General features: G+C 40.6%; 1 protein-coding gene across 8 annotated transcripts in view; it reads right to left on the bottom strand.

The window, feature by feature from the left end:
• Nucleotides 1-27,231, bottom strand: part of ADGRG6 (adhesion G protein-coupled receptor G6) — a 164,767-nt gene that overhangs the window by 11,429 nt on the left and 126,107 nt on the right. For all 8 annotated transcript variants that reach the window (XM_075924316.2, XM_075924318.2, XM_075924317.2 and 5 more), the window contains 9 exons: nucleotides 25,968-26,084; nucleotides 24,217-24,262; nucleotides 22,407-22,513; nucleotides 18,518-18,645; nucleotides 14,531-14,799; nucleotides 12,116-12,230; nucleotides 10,707-10,990; nucleotides 3,964-4,065; nucleotides 277-429 (listed from right to left, as the gene is read on the bottom strand). In XM_075924316.2, coding sequence (XP_075780431.1) covers nucleotides 277-429; nucleotides 3,964-4,065; nucleotides 10,707-10,990; nucleotides 12,116-12,230; nucleotides 14,531-14,799; nucleotides 18,518-18,645; nucleotides 22,407-22,513; nucleotides 24,217-24,262; nucleotides 25,968-26,084 — 1,321 coding nt within the window. The remainder of the gene's footprint in view (nucleotides 1-276; nucleotides 430-3,963; nucleotides 4,066-10,706; nucleotides 10,991-12,115; nucleotides 12,231-14,530; nucleotides 14,800-18,517; nucleotides 18,646-22,406; nucleotides 22,514-24,216; nucleotides 24,263-25,967; nucleotides 26,085-27,231) is intronic.

Here is a 27,231-nt window from a genome sequence, read left to right as displayed (position 1 = left end):
GCTATATAAGAGCTAAGTACTATTTTTATTAAATATACTTTGTATATCACAATAAAAGTCACAGATTAGATATTTACCTCGGTTGGTGTATATCACTTCATGACAGACCTTACTAACCTAACATTTTTTTAAATGCTCATTTCACCTCAACTCAGCAATGTATTTGAAACATGAAGGTAATGCAAGTCACTGGCACGCCTGTTGTGCCAAGATAAACATTCACAATTTGAAGCATCATAACACAAAAATCTTTTAAGTGTTCTAGAAATGACCCACCTGTATGGCTGTTTCTTTTGAAGTATGTATTTGAAGTGGATTTAGATTTGGATGTCAAGTAGGTTGAGTTGGAACCAATAGAACTGGAGGACAAGGATTTCCCAAGATTGTCTGAGCTTTTCTTTATAATATTAGTTGCTGTCTTGCTCCAGTCTGAAAACGAATAGGCATCTCTTAAACCATTCATTTCTATCAGCACTAAACTCCTGCTCCTCTCAATTATTTAATTTCCAAACATCAGAAGCAGTTTTTATAAAGTGATCTGCTCTGGTTCTTGTCTGCTAGCATTTGTTTGTTCTTTAGAAAGTAGAACTATTTCAAGATGCTTATTTTATTATAAAGGATGACATTAAAGAACAGTAGTTGATATTTTCACACCCTCCTCTGAGCGCGCTCTGCCTTCTTGGCTCCTCCCACAGTGCCTCCTCCATGCTGCTGAACAGCAGAATACTGCAGGTGAGAAGCACTGGGAGAGAGGTGGAGGAGTTGATCAGTAGGGCCTGCTAGTGGGAGGGAGGTGCTAGAAAGAGAGGGAGGAACTCATGGGAGGGCTGCTGGTAGATGCTGAGCATCAACTATTTTTTTCCTTGGGTACTCCAGCCCTGAAGCACACACAGAATTGATGCCTCTGTTGCTAGGGCAATCAAAATGGCATTAACGAATGTCTTCTTATAAAATCAATAACCAGTATTAATTTGTTTGTATTCTGGTACTGCCCATAAACCCCAGTAAGACCAGGTCTTCACTAAACGGAAGATTAACTCTGCTGCAATCAGTCTTCTGGAATTTGATTTAGTGAGTCTAGTTAAGACATGATAAATCAAACTCAGAGGGTGCCCCCATCGACATCCAGTATGCCTGCTTCTGCGAGGAGTAAAGGAAGCCGACAGGAGCATTTGCTCTCATTGGCTTCCCACTGTGGGGATGGTGGGAAAACTCAAAACAAGGTACATCATTGAGTTGTGTATCTTGATTTGACCTTCCCCATTAGTGTAGACCTGGCCTAAGGAATTCAGGGCTCACAGTGCCAGTTTTGGGTGCACAAGGAATGAAGAATCAGATCTCTACTCTTCTTTTTTATGATGAGAAAGCATAAAAAACTAACAGCCTCCATAATTTAAAATATTAAAATCTGAATTCTGTAGGGCAAGGAATGCGGGGCAGGCCAATCAAGAGTACAAGAATGGAGCAGGAAGAACCAAGGGACTTTTAGCTATCTTTGCACTCTTGCAATTCTGGAACTGGATGGCTGAATTCAAATTTACACCTGGTTACATAAAGCCCAAAGGAGACATTCCAGCAGCAAGGGGTCTGGCTGAGGAATCTAAGAGACGGGATACGTGAGAGTTCTTACTGTGGCTACTTACTGTGGATTCCTAAAGAGGAATCATAAGGGGTTCTGGATCTGTTAAATCTAAGGCTGCTTTGTACTGCTTAATTTGGACCCTGGCTTCTTATATATGTGTACCGCTCCTAACACATTGATATAATTAATACTAATACTAATATAAATATCAATGGAATAACTTTACATGATCTAATCTGCATCTATATCAAACTAAGCTTTTCTCACAACTGAAACAAACAATCATTCCCTCAGTCCTCCTTCCCCATAGTAGGACAAAAAGTTACTTTATACTTAAATGTTGTTAGAATATTGACACTCCAAACCTCATAATGTATGTTTCAAAATTAGTACATGCAGGAGTAAATTTAATAGCTAATAGCTAATTTCTTTTCAGTTTCCTTTGTTGTTCTTACTACAGGTTGAACCTCTCTAGTTTGGCACCCTTGGGACCTGACCGGTTCCAAACAAGGTATTTTCTGGACCATGGGAGATCAATATTAGCAACATTACCAACACTTCCCCTGCTTACTGGGCTGATAGAAGACATTTAGAGGTAAATTAAAGCTATATAATAGCACAGAACACTGAGAGCTAGGACCGGTGGCTATAAACACACTTTATGTGACCACAGGAAACTTGGCCACACCCATGAAAAGTGGAATCCAGCTAACTAAAATCATTCCAGAAATGGATGTTTCTGAATTAGAGAGGTTCAACCTGTATTCTAATTTATTTTTCTGGAAGAAAATTAATCCACATTCAGAGGGGCCCAAACAGCAGGATTTTATGTAAGCAGTGGGATTTTATCTTGACTCGTTGCAGGAGGATGAATTTTACTATTTTTGTGTTAACCAAGACAATATGAAGATTTTTTTATCAGATTATATTTTAAGATTCATTCTAATCTGAGTATGTTTTAAAATCCTATTTGATTTATACTCTACTCTTCTAGTTGCTAATGAGGTCAGGTTGACCCTCCCTGCTAAACCAGCCAGCAGTGGGAATTGGTAAGTATAAGAAGTAATTATATCACATAAAGTACTATCACTTAAGAGTTTGAATGCTTCAAACTTTTATTGTTATCCTCCCCTAAATCCCTCCAAGAACAATGAAAATCTGGAAGTAATTTGATTCATCTGCAGTTGACAGTTCATGAGTTACAGCATACATGTTGGAAACTGAACGCATGAAATAATCTGGATGCCTGACAAGAATTAATGTATCTTTCTTAGCTTGTGCTTGTCAGATTTCATGAATTAGGATTTCTTAATATCAAATGACAAGATGCATCACAGCTCACAGTGAGAATTCCTCACCTGCTGGCTTAAAGTAATTAGGACAAAATGGTTTTACTCTTTCAGCTGCCTGTAGCTATGCAGTCACACAAAATGCCAATTTACACCAATTCAGGCTCTGATCCCTGGTTTGTGAGTAAGTATTATATGGATCCACATTGATCTAAAGATTTGAAGTGAGTTGCAGCAGACAGTGGAATTATGGTTTAAATGGAAAAATAATATTTTGAGAGGATATTAAAATATCACATATTAATGTGACTTCAGCGGAGTGACAGATTTACACCAGCCCAGGAGTTGGGCCAATATTATCAACACATTTAGAAGTGGCTTTTGTGCCTGCAGAAGGCCCAGAGCAATAGTTGTTTGCTATGGGGAGTAGCAGTAGCAGCATGTTCCCACATGGGGACTTCACATTCCCTGCCACTTTGAGATCCTATTTGCAGGAAGATACTTCAATTTCTGGGTATGCTGATGCTGCCTGCCTTCTGCCCTTGGTAAATTTCTTTTGGCTACTGTTCTTTCTATGTCTAGAACACTGTGGGAAAAGCTTAGATGCACACAGAACACCCAGAAGGAGGAAGGGTTCAAAGGTATCTGCCTCAGCAGTTCACCTTAGGTCACTCATGAAGTAACTCCATGATCTTTTCCACATTGGTCCGCTAGTCTACAGGCTGACTGGCACAAGCCCATCATACATAGAGGAAAAGAAGCAAGGATTTGACCCCTTGAATCCTTATTTAAACACTGAATCGCTGTTGCTGTCAAACAAAAGGAACTTCCAAAGCTATTCTTACAGCATTACAAAATTTACCAGATGGCTTCAATGGAAATCTTAAAGTGAGGACTGGATACTTTTTTATGGAGAGCTCTCTCAAAAGTCCCTAGGCAATCATTATTACAGTCATGAGCTGTTAATAATCATGTTCCTTACTTTTTCCACATCTGTGGCTTAAATTGCGTTAAATACAAAAACTCTAAGGGTAGACCTGGCTTTTTCTAGTTTACTTTGCAACTCAAAATGGAACCATGACTTTTTTTTACCTGAGTTGTCTGCCAATCGGAATCTGCCGCAGCAGAGATGTCGCCTCCATTGTTTCTGCACATTTTCTTTCATAGCACAGTGGAATATAAATATAAATAAACCTGGGAACAATGAAAACAAATTGATACTTCAGAAGTGTATTTGTATAAAATCTTAAGTAATATCGTATTTTAAGGGAAAAATATTGTAAATACTCTGAAAACCACTATGAACTGGTACTTCTTATCAAAATGCATCACTGTAATGTATAAGGTGCTTGAATCATTGAGTGCTTACCCATGCTCTAGATGTTGCACAGCCATGACTATCATTGACTTGAATCAACATTTTGTGCTCATAAACACTGCAAGATCAAGAACCCTCTAAAGCCAAGTATGGCCAATATTCTACTCTGAGGAATATTTTTCTTGTTTAACTCCTAGTGTTCCAGATCATAGAATCATAGAACCATAGAATACTAGAACTGGAAGGGACCTCGAGAGATCATAAAGTCCAGTCCCCTGCCCTCACAGCAGGACCAAGCACAATCTAGATCATCTCTGATAGATGTCTATCCAACCCACTCTTAAATACAGGCAGTCCCCGGGTTACGTACAAGATAGGGACTGTAGGTTTGTTCTTAAGTTGAATCTGTATGTAAGTCGGAACTGGCGTCCAGATTCAGCCGCTGCTGAAACTGATCAGTTTCAACAGTGGCTGAATCTGGACGCCAGTTCTGACTTACATACAGATTCAACTTAAGAACCCCAGGCATCCCCAAGTCAGCTGCTGCTGAAACTGATCAGCGGCTGATTCCAGGAAGCCCGGGGCAGGGGCTTCCTGTAGTCAGCCACTGGTCATTTTCAGCAGCTGCTGACTAGGGGACACCTGAGGCAGAGCAGCTGGGGTGCTGCTGGGTTGGTCCAGTGGCACCCAGAGCGGCGCTACGGGACCAACCGGCAGCGCCCCAGCTGCTGTACCACAGGCGTCCGGAGCAAAGCGGCGGAACACGCGGGCAGCGGGACAGCCCAGACGCGCCGTGGCTATCCTGCTGCCCTCGGGCTCCACGGCTTTGCTCTGCTCTGCTCCCCGTCCCCCAGGTCTGCAGACCAGGGGGAGGGGGAGCAGAGTAGAGCAGAGCGGCGGAACGCGCGGCCAGCTGACAGCCCAGACGCGTCTGGGCTGTCAGCTGGCCGCGTGCTCCGCTCTGCTCCCCCCCCCATGGTTTGCAGACCAGGGGGAGGGGGAGCAGAGCGGAGCAGAGCAGAGCGGCAGAACGCGCGGCCAGCTGACAGCCCAGACGCATCTGGGCTGTCAGCTGGCCGCGTGCTCCGCTCTGCTCCCCCCCCCCTGCAGATCAGGGGGAGGGGGAGCAGAGCGGAGCACAGCAGAGCGGCAGAACGCGCGGCCAGCTGACAGCCCAGACGCATCTGGGCTGTCAGCTGGCCGCGTGCTCCGCTCTGCTCCCCCTCCCCCTGGTCTGCAGACCAGGGGGAGGGGGAGCAGAGCAGAGCGGAGCGGAGCAGAGCAGAGCAGAGCAGAGCGGCAGAACGCGCGGCCAGCTGACAGCCCAGACGCGTCTGGGCTGTCAGCTGGCCGCGCGTTCCCCCGCCGCTTTGCTTCCTCTCCCTGGTCTGCTCGAGACCAGGGAGAGGAAGTGCCCCGTTCGTAACTGCGGATCCGACATAAGTCGGATCCGCGTAACTCGGGGACTGCCTGTATCTCCTGTGTTGGAGATTCCACTACCTCCCTAGGCAATTTATTCCAGTGTTTAACCACCCTGACAGTCAGGAAGTTTTTCCTAACATCTAACCTGAACCTTCCTTGCTGCAATTTAAGCCCATTGCTTCTTGTCCTATCTTCAGAGGCCAAGTAGAACAAATTTTATCTGTCCTCCTTGTAACACCCTTTTAGATACTTGAAAACTGCTATTATGCCCCCTTTCAGTCTTCTCCTTTCTAAACTAAACAAGCCCAGTTCTTTCAGTCTTCCCTCATAGGTCATGTTTTCTAGACCTTTAATCATTTTTGTTGCTCTTCTCTGAACCTTCTCTAGTTTCACCACATCTTTCTTGAAATGTGGTGCCCAGAACTGGACACAATACTCCAACTGAGGCCTAATCAATGCAGAGTAGAGTGGAAGAATGACTTCTCATGTCTTGCTCACAACACCCCTGTTAATGCATCCCAGAATCATGTTTGCTTTTTTTGCAACTGCATCACACTGTTGACTAATGTTTTGCTTGTGTTCCACTATGACCCCTAAATCCCTTTCAGCAGTACTCCTTCCTAGATAATCACGTCCCATTCTGTATGTGTGAAACGGATTGTTCCTTCCTAAGTGGAGTACTTTGCATTTGTCCTTATTAAAATTCATCCTATTTACTTCAGACCATTTTTCTAGTGTGTCTGGATCATTTTGAATTTTAACCCTACCCTCCAAAGTACCTGCAACTCCTTCCAGCTTGGTATCATCTGCAAATTTAATAATCCTACTTTCTATGCCATCATCTAAATTGTTGATGAAAATATTGAACAGAACCATTCCCAAAACAGACCTCAGCGGAACCCCACTTGTTACTCCCTGATCCACAGGGCCAGTGTTTTAAATACTGGAGACTGGAAATCTCTGCACTAACAAAAATCAATATTTGCACAAATATTTACAGAAAACGAGTATGTAAATGAGGAAAACACATTTGTAAACTACTATGTAGGTGCCTAGCTAGCCATTTCTGCAGGCTGTTACCTGGTTTGTGCATACAATTGGTGTAAATGTGCCCACAAATGAAGGTGCACACATTTGTAAGTAGAATTTTTGTGTGTGTGCAGAACTACAGTTTCCATTTTTTGGAATACAGTCCTGTGTTACTAGTGTTGCTAAGAAGCTCGTAATTTGGGTTTAACGGTACAACTGTAATAGTTCCAGAGACATACTCCAGTGCTAATTTTGAAAGCAGAAATAGGAATTATAACATTATCCTGGCCCTTCATGGATAAGCGTTAGTTGTGGAATCTTCCATTTCTCTCTGACTTGGCATGTGCTAGCTTCATTCCCATTAACTGAGGCAGAGTCTAAGCTGAACCCAAGGGCAAAATTTGAATGCCAGATTCCTAAATGATTACATCTGAAAAATAACTTAAGTGAGGTCTATTGTGGGCCTAAATGCTTAACTAGCATTCTCTGGTGGTTCTAACTTATCCTAATCATACTTCACTTGGTATGCTCATGCCTACTGAGTTTAAGAAGGTGGAACAAGACAGCGTGGGGCTTGTAAAACAGCCTTCTGAATCATAAAAATAATCACTGCTAGCAAAGATCTCAGTACTTAGGCATTGGTACACTTTGGCATGTACAATTGGGTATGGACCTGGATCTCTGCCTTGCCCAAACTAAGGTCAGTGAGGACTGAAACCTTCTTGCTTTGCTATCTTGGTTGAATAATGAAAAATGTTGTTTGTAAATTATTTGATAGATGACAAAAATTGTGGGAACTAAAATTCAGAAAGTACAGAAAACAATTAAAATCCTAATTACTGAGCTTGTAAAGGCCTTACAAATGAAATGATGGTATTTCTAATTGTCTTGCTTTATGTAAAACAGTAACTTTTGGATGCTGAATCTGATCAATTCCAAAATGAAGGCTCTAGAGACAAGGTAGGAGAAGGTATCTTATATTGGATCAATTTCTGCTCGTGAGAAAGACAATTGCCTGACTTTTATCTCTCAAATACCCTGGGACTGATACAGCTACACTGCACAAAGGAAAATTTTAGGCATCAGTGGAGAGATGCCCTATTTTTCCCTTTTCAGTTTTCTGATTTTCTGCAGGTATGTGCACATGCATGCATGCAAGGGCAATACAGAAAACCTCAGAATTTGATTAGCACAGCCACAGTTGCAAACATATTTGCAATTGTCTATAGCTCAAATAACTGGTTGAGGGCACCCATTAACTCCTTCCAGTGTAACAATACCCCATCTCATTTCTGCTTCTCTTCACAACAGTTTGACATGTTCACTCTCTGCATGACTTATTGACCAGATAGAAAAAGAGAAATAACTAGGGGTGTATGAGGGTGTGTGTGCATTAGGCAGAAGTGTGCACATGGGGAGAAAGAATGGGGAACCCTAATATGGTAAAAAAGGGGGCATAAAAAGTCCTGATGTATGTGGGAGAATTGGAGACCCTGGTACTAAGGCATGGGGAAAGGTGGCATACAGAATCCCCACCCCTGGCAGGAAGAGACTGGTGAAGCTGCAAGCAGTCTCTGGAATGGAGGGGAATGGGAGGATGTAACTCAGGGAACTTAGGGGAAGAAGTGGCAGGGTTAAGGAATTGCTAGCATGTGAGTAAGATCCATGAAGTGTGCAACCCCTTAGTACATAAAGTATGTTACTGTGTCATTGCATAAATGCAAATACACCACTTTATACATGGGTTTCCCTTTTCTATTACTTAAAGCATTTTCTTCACTTTAAGCACATAAGTAGCATCACTGAAATCAACAGGATTCCTTACATACAGTAAGTTAAGCTTGGATGTAAGTGCATTGTTGAACTGGAGCCTGAATATACTCTTTGACGATAGCACATTGAAGTTAATGGGCATCCCCTACTCCATCTATAGGAAGTGCTTCTCAGTGTATTTTAATGGTTTGTCCTGTATGTTATAAATGTTTCCAACAACGGGGCTTACACCAGATCCCTGGGGAGAATATCCCACAGTCTAGTCCATCTTATTACTAGGAAATATTTTCTGGTCTATATCCTATATTTTCCATTGCTCAGTTTTATCCCTTTACTCCTAGATACATGTCTCAAGCCTCAATGTTAATCTTCTCTGAATTGTCTCAGCTTCATCAAATCTTTCTAGCCTGGAGATACCCAGAAATACAATATTCTAGTTCCAGATGGGCTGATATCCTATACAGGATTGTGATACTGCTGATAGACAGTCTCAGAGTTAAAGCGTTGATGTCTTCTGCCACCATACTGCATTATAAACTCATGTTTTATTTGCTATCTGCTTTCATTCTTTGAGTCCCCCTTCCTGGTTTTTTTTTTTGTTCTTTTGACATAACTGCTTTTAAAGTATACCTATGGTGGGTGGCTGCTCTGCACAGGGAAAAGAAAGGCTTAAAAGCACCATCAGGGAGGCTGCACTGATCCCACTAATCAGGAAAGGGCTTACTGAACTCACCAATAAGGAGAAGTCTTGCTGGATCAGCCACTCCTGGCTATCAAGGACCATATATAAAGGGCTGCTTAACAAAGCAGAGGAGAGTCTTTCCTGGGAAGAGCCAACACCCCAGGCCCCGTGCTTAGCAGGTCCCCATGGAAGCCAGGTGGCCATCAGGGAGTGTGGAGTAGTGGCAGCAAGGGTCAGACCACTCAGGGGAGGGAGTCTGGGGAAAAGGATGGAACCACTTTCTGCTCTCACTGGGCTGGTCTGATCCCTGCTGCCAGTGCTAGTCCCCCACGTCTCCTTAATTAGAAATAAATCATATCAGAATCTGGGGAGAAAAAATATTTAAAACTCCAAATATTTCCTTGGAAGGCAAAAATATTTAAAACCCTAGATCCAAACATCTTTTGGACATTTTGACTCACATTTCACCAATATTATGCTCTTTCCAATCAAGTACCTCTTAGGGTATGTCTACACTAGAACCCTATTTCGAACTAGGGTGGCTAATGTAGGCATTTGAACTTGCAAATGAAGCCTGGGATTTAAATATCCCAGGCTTCATTTGCATGTTCCCGGGCGGGTGCCATTTTTAAATCCCCTTAGTTCGAACTGACTACCCGCGGCAACACGCGGCAGTCAGAAGTTAATCTGAACTAAATCTTTAGTTCAGATTAACTGTTACACCTCAGGGATTTAGTTTGGATTAACTTTAGATTAAAGATCTCCTTAATTTTGGATTAAAGATTTAGTTTGGATTAACTTCTGACTGCCGTGTGTAGCCGCGGGCAGTCAGTTTGAACTAAGGGGATTTAAAAATGGTGCCCGCCCGGGAACATGCAAATGAAGCCCAGGATATTTAAATCCTGGGCTTCATTTGCAAGTTCGAATGCCTACATTAGCCACCCTAGTTTGAACTAGTGTAGACATACCCTTATAGAGGTACACTTGCTTTATCTGTAGCAAAGGTATTAAATCCACACAGAACAAATATCAAGTGTTTTTCCATGAAGGAAATATATTTTGCATACCTTTGGAAAGATCTATTTCTACATCTATATTTAGAATTTGTTGGTGGGATGATATGTTTTCTATTATGTTGGATGATGTGTGCACAAATGCTTGAATTTGAAATTATTTTAAATAGCAGTAGCATAGTTCTATAATGTCTGATGTACAATAACTAGATTACAGTTTATAGCATTTTCCACAACTGAAGGACATATAAAATCCCTAGCCCTTCAATAAAGGAAACTGACCTAACAGACTGCTGTAATCACTGATGTTTCTTTCAAATGTCAACAATAGCAAAAGCAGGGCTGATCGATTTGCAAGCATTAATTACTTAAGTCTTAATTATTGAGATAGGTCTTAACACATGAGATAGGTCTTCTTGTTTTATAGATAGGAAGAGAGGCAAAGAGAGAAGTGTTTCATTTTTACACTGTAAATTAATACCAAAGTCAGATCCTAAGAATTTTGATTCCGAGTTCCCTGGTCAAATCACTAGAAGCTCTTCCTCCCATAACATCAGCTGAATCCTTACTTTGTTTAATGAAATTGAATTCATCTTACCTTGCAATGAATTGAATAATGCAAAGAGGTACATGAAAGGAAGATATAAGGGGCCCCAAGCAAAAAAGGCAAAACCCCATGTCATGCCCAACAGGAAGGTGAGGCTGATCACGCTACGAAGATTTCTCAGGACTTCTTCCCGCAAGGTCCGATTGCTTCTTTTCCCATTCCTCCCGCAGATCTGCACCATCACCACCACAAACATGGCTATGTTCATAAGAAACATAATTCCAAAGTAACCAGCACAAGTCACATAAAAGACAACTTTATCCTTTATCCAGCAGCTGTTTTTAAGAAAAAAAAAAGAAATCATTCTTAGATACTAGAAACTATTTACCCTTTTAGTTATTTAAATCATTACAGGTAAAACTAATCTACATTTGTCTCCATTCCCTTGTGAATCAACCATAACCTTTGACCATCCATTTAATTTCTATAAGCAGGGGGATGGTCCTCCAGGACATCTTTGAGTAACTACATACTCATATCTTGCCAGATACTTTTGGGTGCACCTACTGAATATAAAATTCATATTTACCATATAGATGTAGCCTGTGGGAACTACAGTTCCACCATGCAGTGCTACATCATAATCTAAAAGTTGTTTTGGGCTCAAGATAGAAAATTGCTTATTCATGTAACTAACCGGGAGCATACACATGCCCACAACTCTCAGATGGTACTGAAACCGGCACCATGAGTATCACAAACTCAGTTCTCCACTACTAAAGCTTAAGAAAGTAGCATGCTAAGTGGTATCTGGGGCTAGCCACTAGACAACCATAATCACACACAGTGGGCCAGGGATCAGTTGTGCCTATGTCATTCATTCCTTTAGCTGTAAATGGCTGTCTGAGTGAAATAGAAGGTTTAACATGAAATTTAAAGAAGAAGATACAATGGCGCTTTTTTCAGTGTGTTGTTTAATCCAGCAAGACACTGATAATATTGGAAGATATACTGAGAAAATTAGCTTCTTTGAGATTAATTGGAATGTGTATATAAAAATGTAGAAGACATACATACTAGGTAGCTTACATTGTGAAACGGCTGTTTCATTTACAAAGAAAACATTATTGTTAAGCAGCCTCTTCCTGCCTGCGCCCATCCATCAAACAGACAAAACAAAACACCACATTTTTTGTGTGAAACAGGAAAGTTACAAGTGACACTTTCAGCAGCCTAGGGACATTTTATATAGCTTTTGGTAATGTACAATTTCTTCTGTTTTTCTCATAGCTTTTATGAGACTTCAGAAGCAAACAATTTAGAAGATTATAATCACACCCTGTTCTTGTTCTTTACCTACAAACTTTATGAGAACATTAATGAGTGCCAGTTTAGTCACTCCCAAATCTTTTGCAAGATGCATACACAGAACCATAAAAGATTTTTTAAAAATTACTTACAAATCATCTCCTCCTTGCCCTTTAGCATCTCTGCCATATATTTCTTTGCCATAGATACGACTTGCATTTGAATTTGTGCTTGCTAATACAATTGCTACCACTAGAGCAGGTAAACCTGTATATGAAAGAAAGCTATTGTATTTTTGTTTTCAAAACCCAAAGCATCTGAAACTTCTAGACAAAGCTGAATTACTGATGAGCAAAAAAGCTAAAAATGCTTGCTTTAGCATACAACAGATAGTCTGGCAGCACCTTAAAGACTAACAAATATAACTCCAAGTCTGTCCATGTCATACCACCACATGGAAAAGAAGCGTGAAACAAGCAAGCAGGGAACCCTGAGTATTGTCTGTCTGGGGTAGGGTTCCTTTAAGCATGGAGCTCAGTTAGCCTCAGGCAGCAGCCCCACACACGAAGTCCTAACCTGATGCCCTGCTGGCACTGGTTCCGGCCAACCTTAACTTCGGTTCAGGGTCCACTCAGTGTGGACGTGCTATTTCAAAATAGCAAAATGCTATTTCGAAATAGTTTTTGTGTATAGATGCGTTATTTTGAGTTTGGTTAATTCAAATTAACTTTTTCAAATTAACTTTAATTTGAAATAGCACTGTAGTGTAGTCATACCCTAAGAGGGGATATGACAGAGGTCTATAAAATCATGAATGATTTCTCATACATGTCAAAACTCCATCTAAGAATCTTAAAGTTGCTTTGCAGGCATTAACAAATTAAGAGATATATTTTATTATTACACATGGGGAAAGTAAAGAAAAAGTGTTCAATCCTGATTACTTAACAGGCTCACAAATCTATGTATAGGTATGTAAATAAAAGCAGTCTGATTTTAAGAGGTGCTGAGCACTAACAAGTTCTGTTGAAATCAGTAGGAGCTACAAGTGCACAATACCTTTAAAAACTAGTCCTCTTTTATTTAGAGACATACCATAATTAGATTCCTGGGTTTTAAAATGTTTCTGGAAGCACAGAAAGGTTGAGGCTCTAATTATCTGATAGCAGTGATTTTTCAGGAGTATTTAGCATCCAAATCAGGCCACTTATTTAGGTGTCCAAATATGGATTTAGGTGCCTAATTGTGGGCACTCATATTTGATGATGTTGGTTAAATGACTTGCCTAAGAAGTACACGGAGACCTGAGATTTAAACCTCAAACCACTGTTCCTGGCTCCCAGGCCATTTATCCAAGCATAGGAAAAGATCTGGTATATCTTTTATTCCTTCAGCTACAATGCAAAGCTGTGCATCATATTTTTACAGAACTCTATGTTCTCAATCTAGATTACATTAATATAAATTCTATATACTTTTTTTCTAGATAATATAAAGTGAGCATTGTGCTTGAGAAAGGTGCTGGACTAAAAGCTGTAGTGAAGCCCTCTGTCCACAGAGATACAGCCCAAGAAGCCTTAGAGTGCGTCTACATTGCAGGGCTTAACTCGAAATAAGCTACGCAAATTGAGTTACATCAATTGCGTATCTTATTTTGAAATAGCTTATTTTGAAATAGGGAGTGTCTACACAGCACTTATTTTGAAATAGAGCACTCTTCCTCTGACTTCCCCTACTCCTCATACAATGAGGGTCACAGGAGTCGGAGTAAGAAGTTCTCGAGCTTGACAGTATTTTGACAATATTTTGAAATAATTGCCCACTGTGTTGATGCAGAATAAGTTATTTTGGAATACTACTACTTATTTTGAAATAGTGTTGCAGTGTAGATGTACCCTTAGTGTAAGTCTCTCACACCACACTGTTTAAATGTCTCATCTCCTTACTGGAGAAACTACTCCTAAGGGTCAATTTCATTGACCAGTCAATCCCTGTCCTTTCGGCTGAGACTCCCAGCAAGGGTGCAAGGCAGGAGGGTTATTACTACTACCTGGAACCTGCCATGCAGGAACTGACTATGATCAGCACTCTGTTCAGGAAGATAATGCTTTTTGTGGTACTCTGTATATATTCAGGCAGCATGTCTGGCAAAAGCCAAAGGGTCCTGCTATACAAAAAATGAAGGAAAGCCTTCTTTCATGAATCCTAGTTATTTTTCAGTAATAAATTTTACTTGTGGTTGAGGCATTAGACAGCAGCTCAGTAAATCAGATCCCTTTTGACATTTCATTTAACAATTTAGTGAAGTTTACTAAAACAAAACAAAAAAAGAGTACAAAACATAAAGAAAGTTTGAAAAAATCATTTCCTTTTGGCTTAAACAATTTTTCCTCTCTGCATTTTTCAGCATTGTCAAAATATCAGTTAACTCAACTCTCATGTTTATCAAGTGCCTAGCTCAATGGGTTTATAACCTCACTTGGGGCCTTTAGCACTGCTAGAACACATAATAGTACATCATAATTTAAATTATATACTATCTATGAAATACATGTTCTCACACATACCCCAGCCAATAATGCAAAATTTCAGTATGTATCGCCGTATGTAGGTGTTGAACACTTTTACTAGAGCAATGTACATGTGGATTGCTTCCAGCCCCATCCACGTAAAAGTGGCCAGAAGGAAAAAGTGCAAAAGGGCAGCAACGGCTATGCAGAGGCCTTGTATGTTGAATGATGCAATCCAGCTATCAAGCAGAAAGACCAGATTGAGGAATAGCAGAGCTGTGCTCAAGTTCATTAAGATTTTAGAGGGATAATCTCTTCGTAACTTCCTAGAGAGACAAAAACAGAGACATATGTTAAGTGGACAAAATGTATCAAGGTACTTATAGCAGTAGCGCTTACCATTTTACAAAGGAAATAGGGAGCTGTTGTCTCTTCTTGATACTAAATTGATGTAGCAATAAGGAATGATGGTATAAGAAAATAGGAACATAAGACTGGCCATACTATGTCAGACCAAAGGTCCATCTAGCCCAGTATCCTGTCTTCTGACAGTGGCCAAAACCAGATGCCCAGAGAGAGGGAACAAAACAGATTATCACCAAGTGATCCCTCTCCTGTCACACATTTCTAGACAAACAGAGGCAAGGGTCACATCCCTACACATCCTGGCCATTGATGGATCTAAGCTCCATGAATTTATCTAGTTCTTTTTTGAACCCTGTTAAAGTCCTGGTCTTCACAACATCCTCTGGCAAGGAGTTCCACAGGTTGACTGTGCACTGAGTGAAGACAAACATCCTTTTGTTTGTTTTAAACCTGCTGCATATTAATTTCATTTGGTGACCCCTAGTTCTTATATTGTGGGAACAAGTAAATATTTTTTCCTTATTCACTTTTTCCACACCAGTCATGATTTTAAGATGTCTATTATATCCTTCTTTAGTCTCCTCTTTTCTAAGCTGAAAAGTTCAACTCTTTTTAATTGCTCTTCATATGGAACCCATTCCAAACCCCTAATCATTTTTGTTGCCCTTTTCTGAACCTTTTCCAATGCCAATATATCTTTTTTTGAGATGAGGTGACCAAATCTGTCAAAGATGTGAGTGTACCATCGTTCTATATAGAGGTAATAAGATATTCTCTGTTTTATTTTCTGTCCCTTTTTAAATGATTCCTAACATTCTATTTGCGTTCTTGACTGCCGCTGCACTGTCAAGACTACGTCTAGACTGCAAGCCTCTTTCGAAAAAGCATCTTTCAAAAAAGAGCGTCTAGACTGCAAGCAGTACTTTCGAAAAAGCAAGCCGCTTTTTCAAAAGAGAGCACCCAGGCAGTCTGGACGCTCTCTTTCGAAAAAGCCCTGTTTCATTCAAGAACGCCTTTTTTCGAAAGAGCACTTTCGAAAAAAGGTGTTCTTCCTCGTGAAATTAGGTTTTCCGCCGTCGAAAGAAAAGCCGCGTTCTTTCGACTTAATTTCGAAAGAACGCGGCTGTAGTCTAGATGCAGAAGTTTTTTCGAAAAAAGGCTACTTTTTTGGAAAAAACCCTCGAGTCTGGACACAGCCTGTGTGGATGTCTTCAGAGAACTATCCACAATGACTCCAAGATCTCTCTCTTGAGTAGTTGTAGTTAAATTAGTCCCCATCATATTGTACGTATAGTTGGGATTATTTTTTCTAATGTGCATTACTTTACATTAATCAACATTAAATTTCATTGGCCATTTTGTTGCCCAATTGCTTAGACCTTTTTGAAGCTTTTCATAGTCTTCTTTGGTCTTAACTATCTTGAGCAGTTTGGTATCATCTGCAAATTTTGTCACCTCACTGTTTACCCCTTTCTCTAGATTATTTATAAATAAATTGAATAGGATTGGTCCAAAGACAGACCCTTGGAGGACCCCACTAGTTACCTCTCTCCACTCTTGAAAACCTCCCATTTATTCCTACCCTTTCTTTCTTGTCTTTTAACCAGTTATCAATCCACAATAAGACCTTTCCTCTTATCCCGTGACAACTTACTTTACTTAAGAGCCTTTGGTGAGGGACTTTGTGAAAGGCTTTCTGAAAATCTAAGTATACTGTATCCACTGGATTCCCATTATCCACATGTTTGTTGACCCCCTCAAAGAACTCTAGTAGATTAGTAAGGCATTATTTCCCTTTACAGAAACAACGATGACTTTCTCCCAACAAGTTATATTTATTTATGTGTCTGACAATTTTATTCTTTACTATAGTTTCAACTAATTTGCCCGGTGCCGACGTTAAATTTACCAGTATGTAATTGCCAGGATCACCTCTAGAGTCCTTTTTAAATATTGGCATCATGTTAACTATCTTCCAGTCATTAGGTATGGAAGCAGATTTAAAGGACAGTTTACAAACCACAGTTAATAGCGCCGCAGTTTCACATTTGAGTTCTTTCAGAACTCTTGGGTGAATGCCATCTGGTCCTGGTGACTTGTTACTGTTAAATTTATCAATTTGTTCCAAAACCTCCTCTAGTGACACCTCAATCTGAGACAATTCCTCAGATTTGTCTCCTAAAAAGAATAGCTCAGGTTTGGGAATCTCTCCAAGATCCTCAGCCGTGAAGACTGAAACAAAGAATTCATTTAGCTTCTCCACAATGACTTTATCATCTCTGAATGCTCCTTTAGCATCTCGATTGTCCAAGGGCCCCACTGGTTGTTTGGCAGGTTTCCTGCGTCTGATGTATTTAAAAAACATTTTGCTATTACTTTTTGACTTTTTGGATAGCTGTTCTTCAAACTCCTTTTTGGCTTTTCTTATTATATTTTTACATTTAATTTGACAAAGTTTATGCTCCTTTCTATTTTCCTCACTAGGATTTGACTTCCACTTTCTAAAAGATGTCTTTTATGATGTATGAACTTTAATGGCCTATTTTTGAAATCCTCTGCTCCATTTTTTCAGCAGAAAACCACAGCTATTTCTGACCAGCAGCAACAATTCATTAACAAATTACCTTGCTGTCATTATACTGGGTATCTAATTTATTGTGTACATATAACCCCCCACAGACAAATTACATTTCAAAACATATTTTGTAGTTCATTGGATTATGTAGATAAATTGAAAGAAAAAGCTTTAAAGATGAAGTATCGACCAAGAGCTAACTTCTGATTTTTTTAAAATAAAAGTTCATTTATTTTTTTAATGGAACATAGTCCACCACAGATTCTCATTTTCAATGGTCTGTAACATCCTAATGAACTTAAAATCAAATAAATTTTCCTTTTAACTACTGCATACTGCAGTTTATGTGCTGGAAACCTCCCCAGCACATTATGTCGTCTTTGGACCATAGCATAATACCATAGGGACTGTGCAGAATGCAGTAATTAGGGTACACATGGGTACTTTTTAAGAGCTCCACCGAGCACTCCATTATATAATTTCCTCTCTTGTGATCCATGCCCTGTAACAGCAGGATTATTCATGTCATTGTGTGGCTGGAAGCTGGCACAGCTTCACTTCGCCTCTGTTTCCCATCTGCCCCAGCACTCTGCCATTGCGGAGTCTCCTTATCCCCTGCCATTTCCGTAGGATGTTTTCAAAATTGCTGTGTAGATGGCATATCTTCATCTCACTTCCCCTCTCTACTGACTGTCTCCAGCCTGAAAGGGCAGGATTTTTCCTGTTATATTTAAGGAACTATGAGGCCTAAGTAGGGGGTTTCAAAAAAGACTGAGAAATGTGTTAGTAGATTTTAATTAATATATAAAAGGACACATTATATCCTACAAGAAGATTATTTGGGATCAAAATTCCACTATTTTGTCCAGCCTGAACAATACAAAGTAGCCAGACCAGGAAGAGAGAAGAAGGACTAGGGCTGCTGCAAGAAACAGTCCACATCTATCAGTGGAACACAGTGTTATTCAGCCACATTTTGTGAAATAAGTGGCTATCTCTTCACCACATCCAGTCAAACAGAAGTCCTGGCCCACGGTTAGCGTGTTAATTCATTACAAACAAGACGTTTGTTTTGAATGGTTTTTTATATCACAAATACTTACTCAAAAGCAATATATGTCAGAAGAGTTGCAGCTGAAAATATGGCAGATATCCCACAACCAATATAGGTGACAAAGGTGAGGACTTTGGTATTGTGTGGATCTATTCGTGAAGCAGTTCTTTGGAGATCCTATATGAGAGAAGAGAAAGAGGCTTAAGTTACAGCAAATCCCCTTTTTAATGAGCATGACACAGTTTGTTGGTGAGAAGTCAAGCAAAAATTCAAGAACTATTTTGTGATATCTATATAATCCCAATGCTGGAGGCTGAGTTTACTGGATATTTAGTTTATATCCTCCGACTTTCTTCCCGTATACCTTGAAAACATAGCGGCACAAGAGAAGACTACTTGCTTGTAAATGGAGGTTCTTCAAAATGTGTGGTCCTTGTATGTATTCCCTTGAGGGTTATGCATATGTACCATGTGCCTGGAGTTGGAGAATTTGAAAAGTCGTTCCCATTGGTCTTCACATATACCCTGGCTTGCCTCATGTTTCTGTGTCAGGTAATAAAGAGTGGGTGGACTGACCACTCTTAGTTCTTCTCCACCACAAATTCAACAGATCCATAGCAGAGAGGAAGGAGGATGAGAAGTGGAATACAATGAGAGACCACACATCTCAAAGAACCTCGGGTTATGTGTAAATAACCTCCTTTTCTTCTTTGATGATCCCTGTCATATTGAACTGAGGATAACGAACAAATAGTACCTATGGAGGAGGAGGAGGAGGAGGCAAGAATGAGGATGAAACAATAATATGGAGGCCCACCACACCAAAGGAGGAATCTACTGCTTAGTCTTGCACTATGTCATAATACATAGCAAAGATTTGTACAGAGTTCCACATGGCCTCTCTATACAAGTCAATGAGTGGCATATTCTGAAGGGAGACTAAGATCAAAGTGTGAGTCCTTGTGAAGTTAGCTCAAACCCTGGAGGGACAGGTAGACCAGACAGCAGCTAGCAGAGTTTGCCACACCCCAAAATCCATTCGAAGATTTTCTGGATGGAGGTGACCTGTCCCTTGATTCTCTCTGTGATTGCAATAAATAGTCTAGGAAACTTCCTGATTGGCTTAAGAAATTCAGAGCTCTTTGACATTTCTCTGCTGGTGCACATGGTTTTAAAAAGAAAACAGGTAAATGCTTGATTGATGTAATATTGAGAAATCATTTTTATAAGAATTTGGGGCTCTTAGGGAGACTTTATTTCTGTGGAAAGCCATGACAGGCAGGTGTGCCATCATAGAACTGACTTCGCCAACTCTTCTCATGGAAGTGGTAGTAACAAGAAAGGCAACTTTCATAGAAAGGAGGGACATAGAACATGATGCTAAAAGCCCAAAGGGAATCTTCATTAGCACAGAGAGAACAAGATTCAGATCCCTCTGGGGAGCTATCAGTTGAATAGGTGATATTTCTTTTTTCCGAAGGCTTGTCTTCACTTAACATTCTATAGCAGTACAGATGCACTGCTGCAGCAAGCACTTCAATGTGGACATCACTTATGCTGACTGAAGGGATTCTCCCATTGGGATAGGTAATCCACCTCTGTAAGAGGCACTGAAGAAGAATTCTTCTGTTCACCTAGAGCTGTCTACTTGGAGCTTTTGGTTAACATAACTGCATTGCTCTTAGGTCTGAATTTTTCTACCCCCTAACTGATGTAGCTAAACTGGTCTATTGTCTGACTGTGTCTAGGTGTCAGACACTTGTAAGACAGTACATTTAAATGCAGAGACTATCCTGTGAAAGTAACTGTGTTCAAGCAGGATTATTAAAACAGAAAAACCATGTACAATTATGTTAAAATCTTCCAGTGGAAGCCAGCCAAAATTCAGATTTCCTTTTCGTTTCCCACAAAAACATTCAAGAGAAAGGACTCATTGAGCATATCCTAAAGAAAGCTCATTTTGTCCTATTTTGTCATGGGAAGATTGAATGTAATTAGTCTGCTAAAGAATAAAAAGCCTTATGACATTTTTCCTATTTAAATTCAAGCAAGATGTGAAGAAAGCAACTATATTGTGAGGCTCTGGAAAACCAAATTTTAAAATATATGGCTCCCCTGTGCTGTAAAAGATTTTTCTGTTTCTCTTCATTTTATCTCTTGGTATTTCAAATATTTATCATTTTTCTTTTTTAAAGGTCCTTGTTAAACTGGTTAAATCAAAACATATGTACCTGCACACGTAGCCACATCCTCTCTGGCAGAATGTTTCTGGAGCCAAAGAATGTTAATATTAGAGAGAAAGCCACAGTGCAATACTGAGTAAAGTTGCTAAAGATGTGGGAACCCAGAAAATCTTCAGACTTTTCAAAAAGATTGCGTGTATTTCATGCCTTTCCTTCCTTTTTATATGTTTTATTTTAGAAATATTTAGATACACCTCACTGGTGCAAGGCTATATACATTTCAGGGGGCAACACTGCCCCACAGAAAGGTAAACCATGTTCACTATGTAGCCATTCCCTGAGAGTCCTGCAAAAAAGGCTTCAAATACAAGGTATTGTTCAAGGTGTCTGGGGGGCATGAGTGCTGAAACAGTGCAGCCTTTGGTTATATTGGCTATACCTTATTTTAACTAGTGCTATCCAATTGGGAGGTTCTGCTCCATACCTCTGGAAGAGCAAAATTGGCAGATGCTTTGCACAACCATAAGTTTCCTATGGATCTACTTTCTTCCAGTAGAGGTGGTGTACCCTGGAATATACTGACGAGAGTAGTACACCACACGGTCAAATCAAGCCCATTAATACTGAATACAGCAAGTATTGATTTTTTTCCCTAACTACATTGATTAGTTAATACATTTTGACATTAAAAATATAAATATAAATCTCTTATCTGCAGCCTGTTGACATGCAGAAAGGGATTTTGTTACGCTCTTTGGACTTGACTTTTCCTCTTCAGTGGCATTTCTACCTGATAGCAGGGCATATATCTTCCCCTTTTCTCTCACTTCCTAATACTAAGGCCTGCTTTCTCTCTCTCTTTTTGTATCTGTCTTTCTACATCAGATTTTTTTTCTCTTTCTCTTGCCCTCTTACTAATCCTATGGTATTTTCTCTTACTTCATTTGCCCTCACCATCCTACATCTTTCCATTTTTCAGGTGCCAGATTCCCAACACAGCCCACTCTATCTCTATATAACACTGGCTTTTATCACACTCTGTAAATCCCTGCCCCCCCTCCCCACCTCTCTTCTGCAATCTTCTCAGCCTCTCTGCAGACAGAGTCATTACTTCTCAGGCTACGTCTAGACTGCAGGCTTCTTTCAGAAGAAGCTTTTTCAGAAGAGATCTTCCCAAAAAACTTCTTCCAAAAGAGAGCGCCCACACTGCCAAAGCACATCGAAAAAGTGATCTGCTTTTTTGAAATATAGTGTCAACACTGAATGGACGTTGTCTTGCATTTCAGCTGTGATTACTATGGATGGAATGGCCACCAGGGCACCTGTGCTTTTTCCTCTTTCCTCTTCTTTCAAAAGAACTCCCTCTTCCCTATCCACACATGCCTCTTTCTGAAAGAGCTTTCTGTTTTCTGCCTCAGCATTGACAAGTTTTCTGTTTGGAATCTGCTTTACTTCCACTGAATGATGGCCTTCTTTTGTACCCAAGTCCAACCACTAACACTCAAGAGTTATCTTGCAGATGACAGTATGTTATTAACTATTATTTGGGCTGAATAGCACTGCTGGGACCCAGCCAGGAACAAGATTGATTGTGCTACAGTCTTTTCAGGATTAGTTCTGGAGCAACTTTTATTTTAGGGAAGGTTCCTGTATAACACTGCAGCTCTGTATCCATGCCTCTGTAGCTTTCCTAACTCCTAACAAAATCATTACACTGTGGTTCCTCAAAACAGCAAACAATAAAGGTTCACTTACCATCAGGACCCCAAAATGTGTGAGGTGATTGCATAAGCAAACTGTCTCATTCTCATTTGATTCTGCTTGTGCAATACAGCCACTAGAGTTCCAGCCACCATTACCATCTACAGAAATCAAGCAATACAGACTCTTACAACTGCAAACAAAATCCACAAAATCACCGCACAATTTCTTTAGCAGCCTTATAGAAAGGCTACACGAAATCAAATATACTTTAAAGTAGAAAAATTTCACAAAATGTGTCAAATCTCGTAACACGCTATTTATCAATTAAGAATTATATTTATCAGTGCAGGAGTATTTGATTTCCAAGATTTTTTGTCATTTCAGTACTCTGACAGAGAGGTAGATTAAGCAAGCAGATTGCTTAGATTCTCTTCTATCCACCATACTCTATCACAGAGGTGGGCAAGAGGCTGCCAGCAGACCAGATCTGGCTCACCAAGCCACCAGATCCAGTCCACGGCTGCCTCGCCAGAACCTGTAGGCAGAGAACAGCTCACTCTTTAAACATCCAGCTGCTCTCTGCTTTGGATGGCTGGGGAGGGAGGAGGGAGACTTCTCACTCTGTCCCCTCTGCCCCCAGCAAAATCTCTCAGCTCCCATTGGCCACTTTCCAATGGGGACCCCCCTTCCCTCCATTGGATCCTCCTTCCCTCCCTCCCCACCTCCTATGCCCAGAGAAGAGCCACATGGAGCAGCCTGCAGCCTTGGACTGCAGCAGACAGTCTGCCTCAGATTTCTGCAGGGCTGCTGGCTGGGTGCCACCTAGGTAAGCGCCTCCCAGCCAAAGCTTGCCTCTGGCACCACTCCCCCTCTTTCCACCCCAACTACCTATCCCATGCCAACATCCAAACCCTCTGTACCCCCTTCTTCCAGGCCATAACACTCTCCCAGACCCTGCACTCCCTCGTACATTACTCTCCCAGGCTAAAATCCTCTCCTGCAACCATACCCCCTCCCTGACCGTGCACCCCATTCTCTTGCACCAGGTCACCGCCCAAACCCTCTGCACCCCCTTCATCCAAGTCACAACTCCTTCCCAGACCTTGCACCCCATCTTAGAGCTCCTCCCCCAAGCCAGAATCTTCTCCTGCACCCATACTCCCATCTGGACCCTGTACCCCAAGCCCCTGCTCCAGATCACAGTCCCCTCCTTCACCCAAATGCTCTCTCAGACCCTACACTCCCTCCTGTACCCCAGTCACGTACCCCAAGATCCCTTCTGCATCCAACCTTCATCTCAGACCCTGCACTTTCTCTATAAAAGTGCAGCCCTTGACCAATTGCCAAAATCTTGGAGTGGCACCCCCATTAAAAATTATTGCCCACCCCTGATCTATTGCTTGCAACAGACTCTCCCCCATCTTCCTTCATATTCTATATCCAGTTTAGGTCCTTGTCCAGTTTCTCTATCCTTTATTTGTAACTTGCCCCATTCTCTTGAGCTCATCTATCTGCATTTCCACTCTTCACCCACTACGTCAGGCTGAAAACCTTCCCCTTATAAGACCATTCTCAAACACACCTTTTTGCCTGTTTCACACCCACTGTTTTCGTAGCATTCTATCTCTGTTTCAAGCAGTAGCAAAGCAATAGCATCTCATGGTTTCAATAATTTATTTTTACTATTTTGTACTGATAAGGAAGAGAGGAAAAAACCCTATAGAACTGCATCTTTGTATTCAATTAGAATGGAATCTGTATATCTTAAACACTGTCTATTCCAGTGTCAAGTGTGTTTGATTTAAAAAATGGTACATTTTTATTCCTCGTGTGAAATAATTGACAATATTTTTAAACTTACTGTTTTTGTTCGTATCCCAGAAGACACAGGTAGGATTAGGATCCTCCTAAATACATATATACAAGTGAACATTTTCATTTATTAAAATATACAGTTGATTAAAATGTACAAATATATCAGGAATTCAATTACTTACGTTTTCATACAAAAACGGAAGAGAAATATTATTGTTACTTGGACTGCAGTAGTGTCTACAAGCCCAGTCAGGGATCAGGGTCTTGCAGTTTTAAAAACACAGTTTTGCTCTAAATCTGGCCATGGCCTTGTAAAATTTCATACACAGGCTTAATTTTACACAGTGTATGTACCCTCATTGAAATTAAGCAGGTGAATGAAGTCTTTGCAAGGTCAGGGCCTAAGCAGAAGAACTTCTGCTTTTTGGCTTCCTTTGTTAATTGTCTCCCACAGGATTCTCCAGGTAACTGGCATTCAGTGATGGGTAAAAATTGAAGGGTGTAACTTACTGAATCCACTTAGGCTACATCTACACTGCAGAGTTATTTTGAGATACCTAAAATAGCTATTCTGCACCTTTAAAGCAGCCTATTATTTTAAATAGATTTCAAAATTACAGGCATGCTATTCTGGTGTCCCTGTAATCCTCGTTCCACAAGGGTTAAGGGACGTTTCAGAATAGTGCTTTATTTTGAAATTTGGCAGTGTGTAGGCAGTGCCAAATTTCAAAATAAGCTAGTCCAAAATTATTACAAAATTTTGAGGTAAGGGTGCAGTGTAGACCATCCAGATTGGCCTGGAAGTGGCTTTCATAATGAACAGCAAGACTAAGTTAACTGAAATATGAAATATTATTTCCTCTTTCTCTTCCCCAAGATCTCCTCAGTTAAAATATTTAACATCAATGTGACTCCATTGCCTCCAGTGGAATTTCTCTCGGTTTTCACCAGCATAACTGAGAGCTAAATGAGAACCATATGGAGATTAAAAACAAAACAAAACAAAAAAAAAACAAAACAAAACAAACCTGATAAAAAAAATGTGACAAGAGACTAGATTTTGGGGGGGCTTTCCTTTCCCATCAATAATATTGGTCATTTTTTAACAGTTCTGTGTTACTTTGCAGAAAACTAAGGAATAGCAATGTTCCTTGAGGGACTATTAATAAAACGGTTCATGTCTGGTCAAAGAATCCACAGCTGCGTCTAGACTGGCAAGTTTTTCCACAAAAGCTTGCCAGCTGTCTACACTGGCCACTTGAATTTCTGCAAGAACACTGACGATCTCATGTAAGATTGTCAGTGTTCTTGCGGAAATGCTATGCTGCTCCTGTTCGGGCAAAAGCCCTCTTGCACAAATGCTTTTGCGCAAGAGGGCCAGTGTAGACAACGCGGAATTGTTTTGTGCAAAAAAGCCCTGATCGCGAAAATGGCGATCGGGGCTTTCTTGAGCAAAACCGTGTCTAGATTGGCACGGACGCCAATCTAGACGCTCTTTTCCGCAAATGCTTTAATGGAAAAACTTTAAACTTTTCCATTAAAAGCATTTGCGGAAAATCATGCCAGTCTAGACATAGCCCACCTCAGCATGGAAACTGTAGCAAGACAGGTCAAATTACCCACAACATGATTATTAAACACTAGATTATTTGTATGTTTTTTAACAATTTTTTTTCTCAACTGGAATTTTTTCTTTAAACCTAACAAAATCAGTGATAATCTTTCTACCACTGATTTTACCACTGCCAGATACAACTTGAAATCTTCCACTGGCTGGCTATACAGTTTTTTTCTCACCTGGAATAGGGTATGTTTAATTGTAATCTTGACGGCATCCTGAAGGTCCTGGATGGTAACATTTCCAATACTACATGCCACTACAAAACTGGTTAAGCTGGCATTAGTATCTGCATCCTTTGAAGGATTAAAAAAATGCAAAAAATATTATCAGAACACAAAATACACTAGCCAGAGAACATGATTTTATTTTTGCTGTTTGCCATAATAAACAAACCGTCCGCACTTTTACACTTCAGATCATCGATTATAAGCACATCCTGTTTATAGGATCAAACTGAAGCTTTTCCTTTGCTATTTCAATTAGTATAATAAACATACAAAAACACATAATTAAGGGCAGGTGATAAAGCAATTTCCATAAAATTTGTCTTTTAAATCACGTTGATGCCAACCACCTCAAACAATGGTAACTGATAAAAAGTTTTGATATTATTAGATCATTTCCCTAACCAAGAATGAACTAGGACCTTCTTATCATATTGAAAAACAGTCTCTGGGAGAGCGGGCTGGATATTTTTTTGGGGGCATTAAATGCCATATTAGCATTATCTATTCAGTGCCTGCAGTATTATAAACCACTGTTCCCTCAAGTCTTTTTTATCTATGTGCGGATTTTTTCCTTCTATGTTTGGAATACATTTTTTTCTGTGCATTTAGGCATGTGCAAATGTGCACCACCTAGAAACAAAGAACCTAGCTATCGGTGCTCTGCTAATCATATGGGTGGCATTTTAATCTCTTGAGTGGCTATAGAAGAGCACAAATTATAGGGAACACAGGGTATGTCTACACTACCCCCCTTGTTCGAACTAGGGGGGTAATGTATGCATACCGAACTTGCTAATGAAGCCCGGGATTTGAATTTCCCGGGCTTCATTAGCATAAAGCCGGCGCCGCCATTTTTAAAAGCCGGCTAGTGCGAACCCCGTGCCGCGCGGCTACACGCGGCACGGACTAGATAGTTCGGATTAGGCTTCCTAATCCGAACTATCTGTACACCTCGAGGTGTACACTATCTGTACACCTCTGTACACTATCTGTACACCTCGAGGAAGCCTAATCCGAACTATCTAGTCCGTGCCGCGTGTAGCCGCGCGGCACGGGGTTCGCACTAGCCGGCTTTTAAAAATGGTGGTGCCGGCTTTATGCTAATGAAGCCCGGGAAATTCAAATCCCGGGCTTCATTAGCAAGTTCGGTATGCATACATTACCCCCCTAGTTCGAACTAGGGGGGTAGTGTAGACATACCCACAGATACATA

Source organism: Pelodiscus sinensis, chromosome 3 (assembly GCF_052426305.1).
Source record: "Pelodiscus sinensis isolate ZL-2025 chromosome 3, ASM5242630v1, whole genome shotgun sequence".
NCBI lineage: Eukaryota > Metazoa > Chordata > Testudines > Trionychidae > Pelodiscus > Pelodiscus sinensis.
Note: the sequence above shows the minus strand (reverse complement) of the source record. Positions and strands in the feature narration are given on the sequence as shown.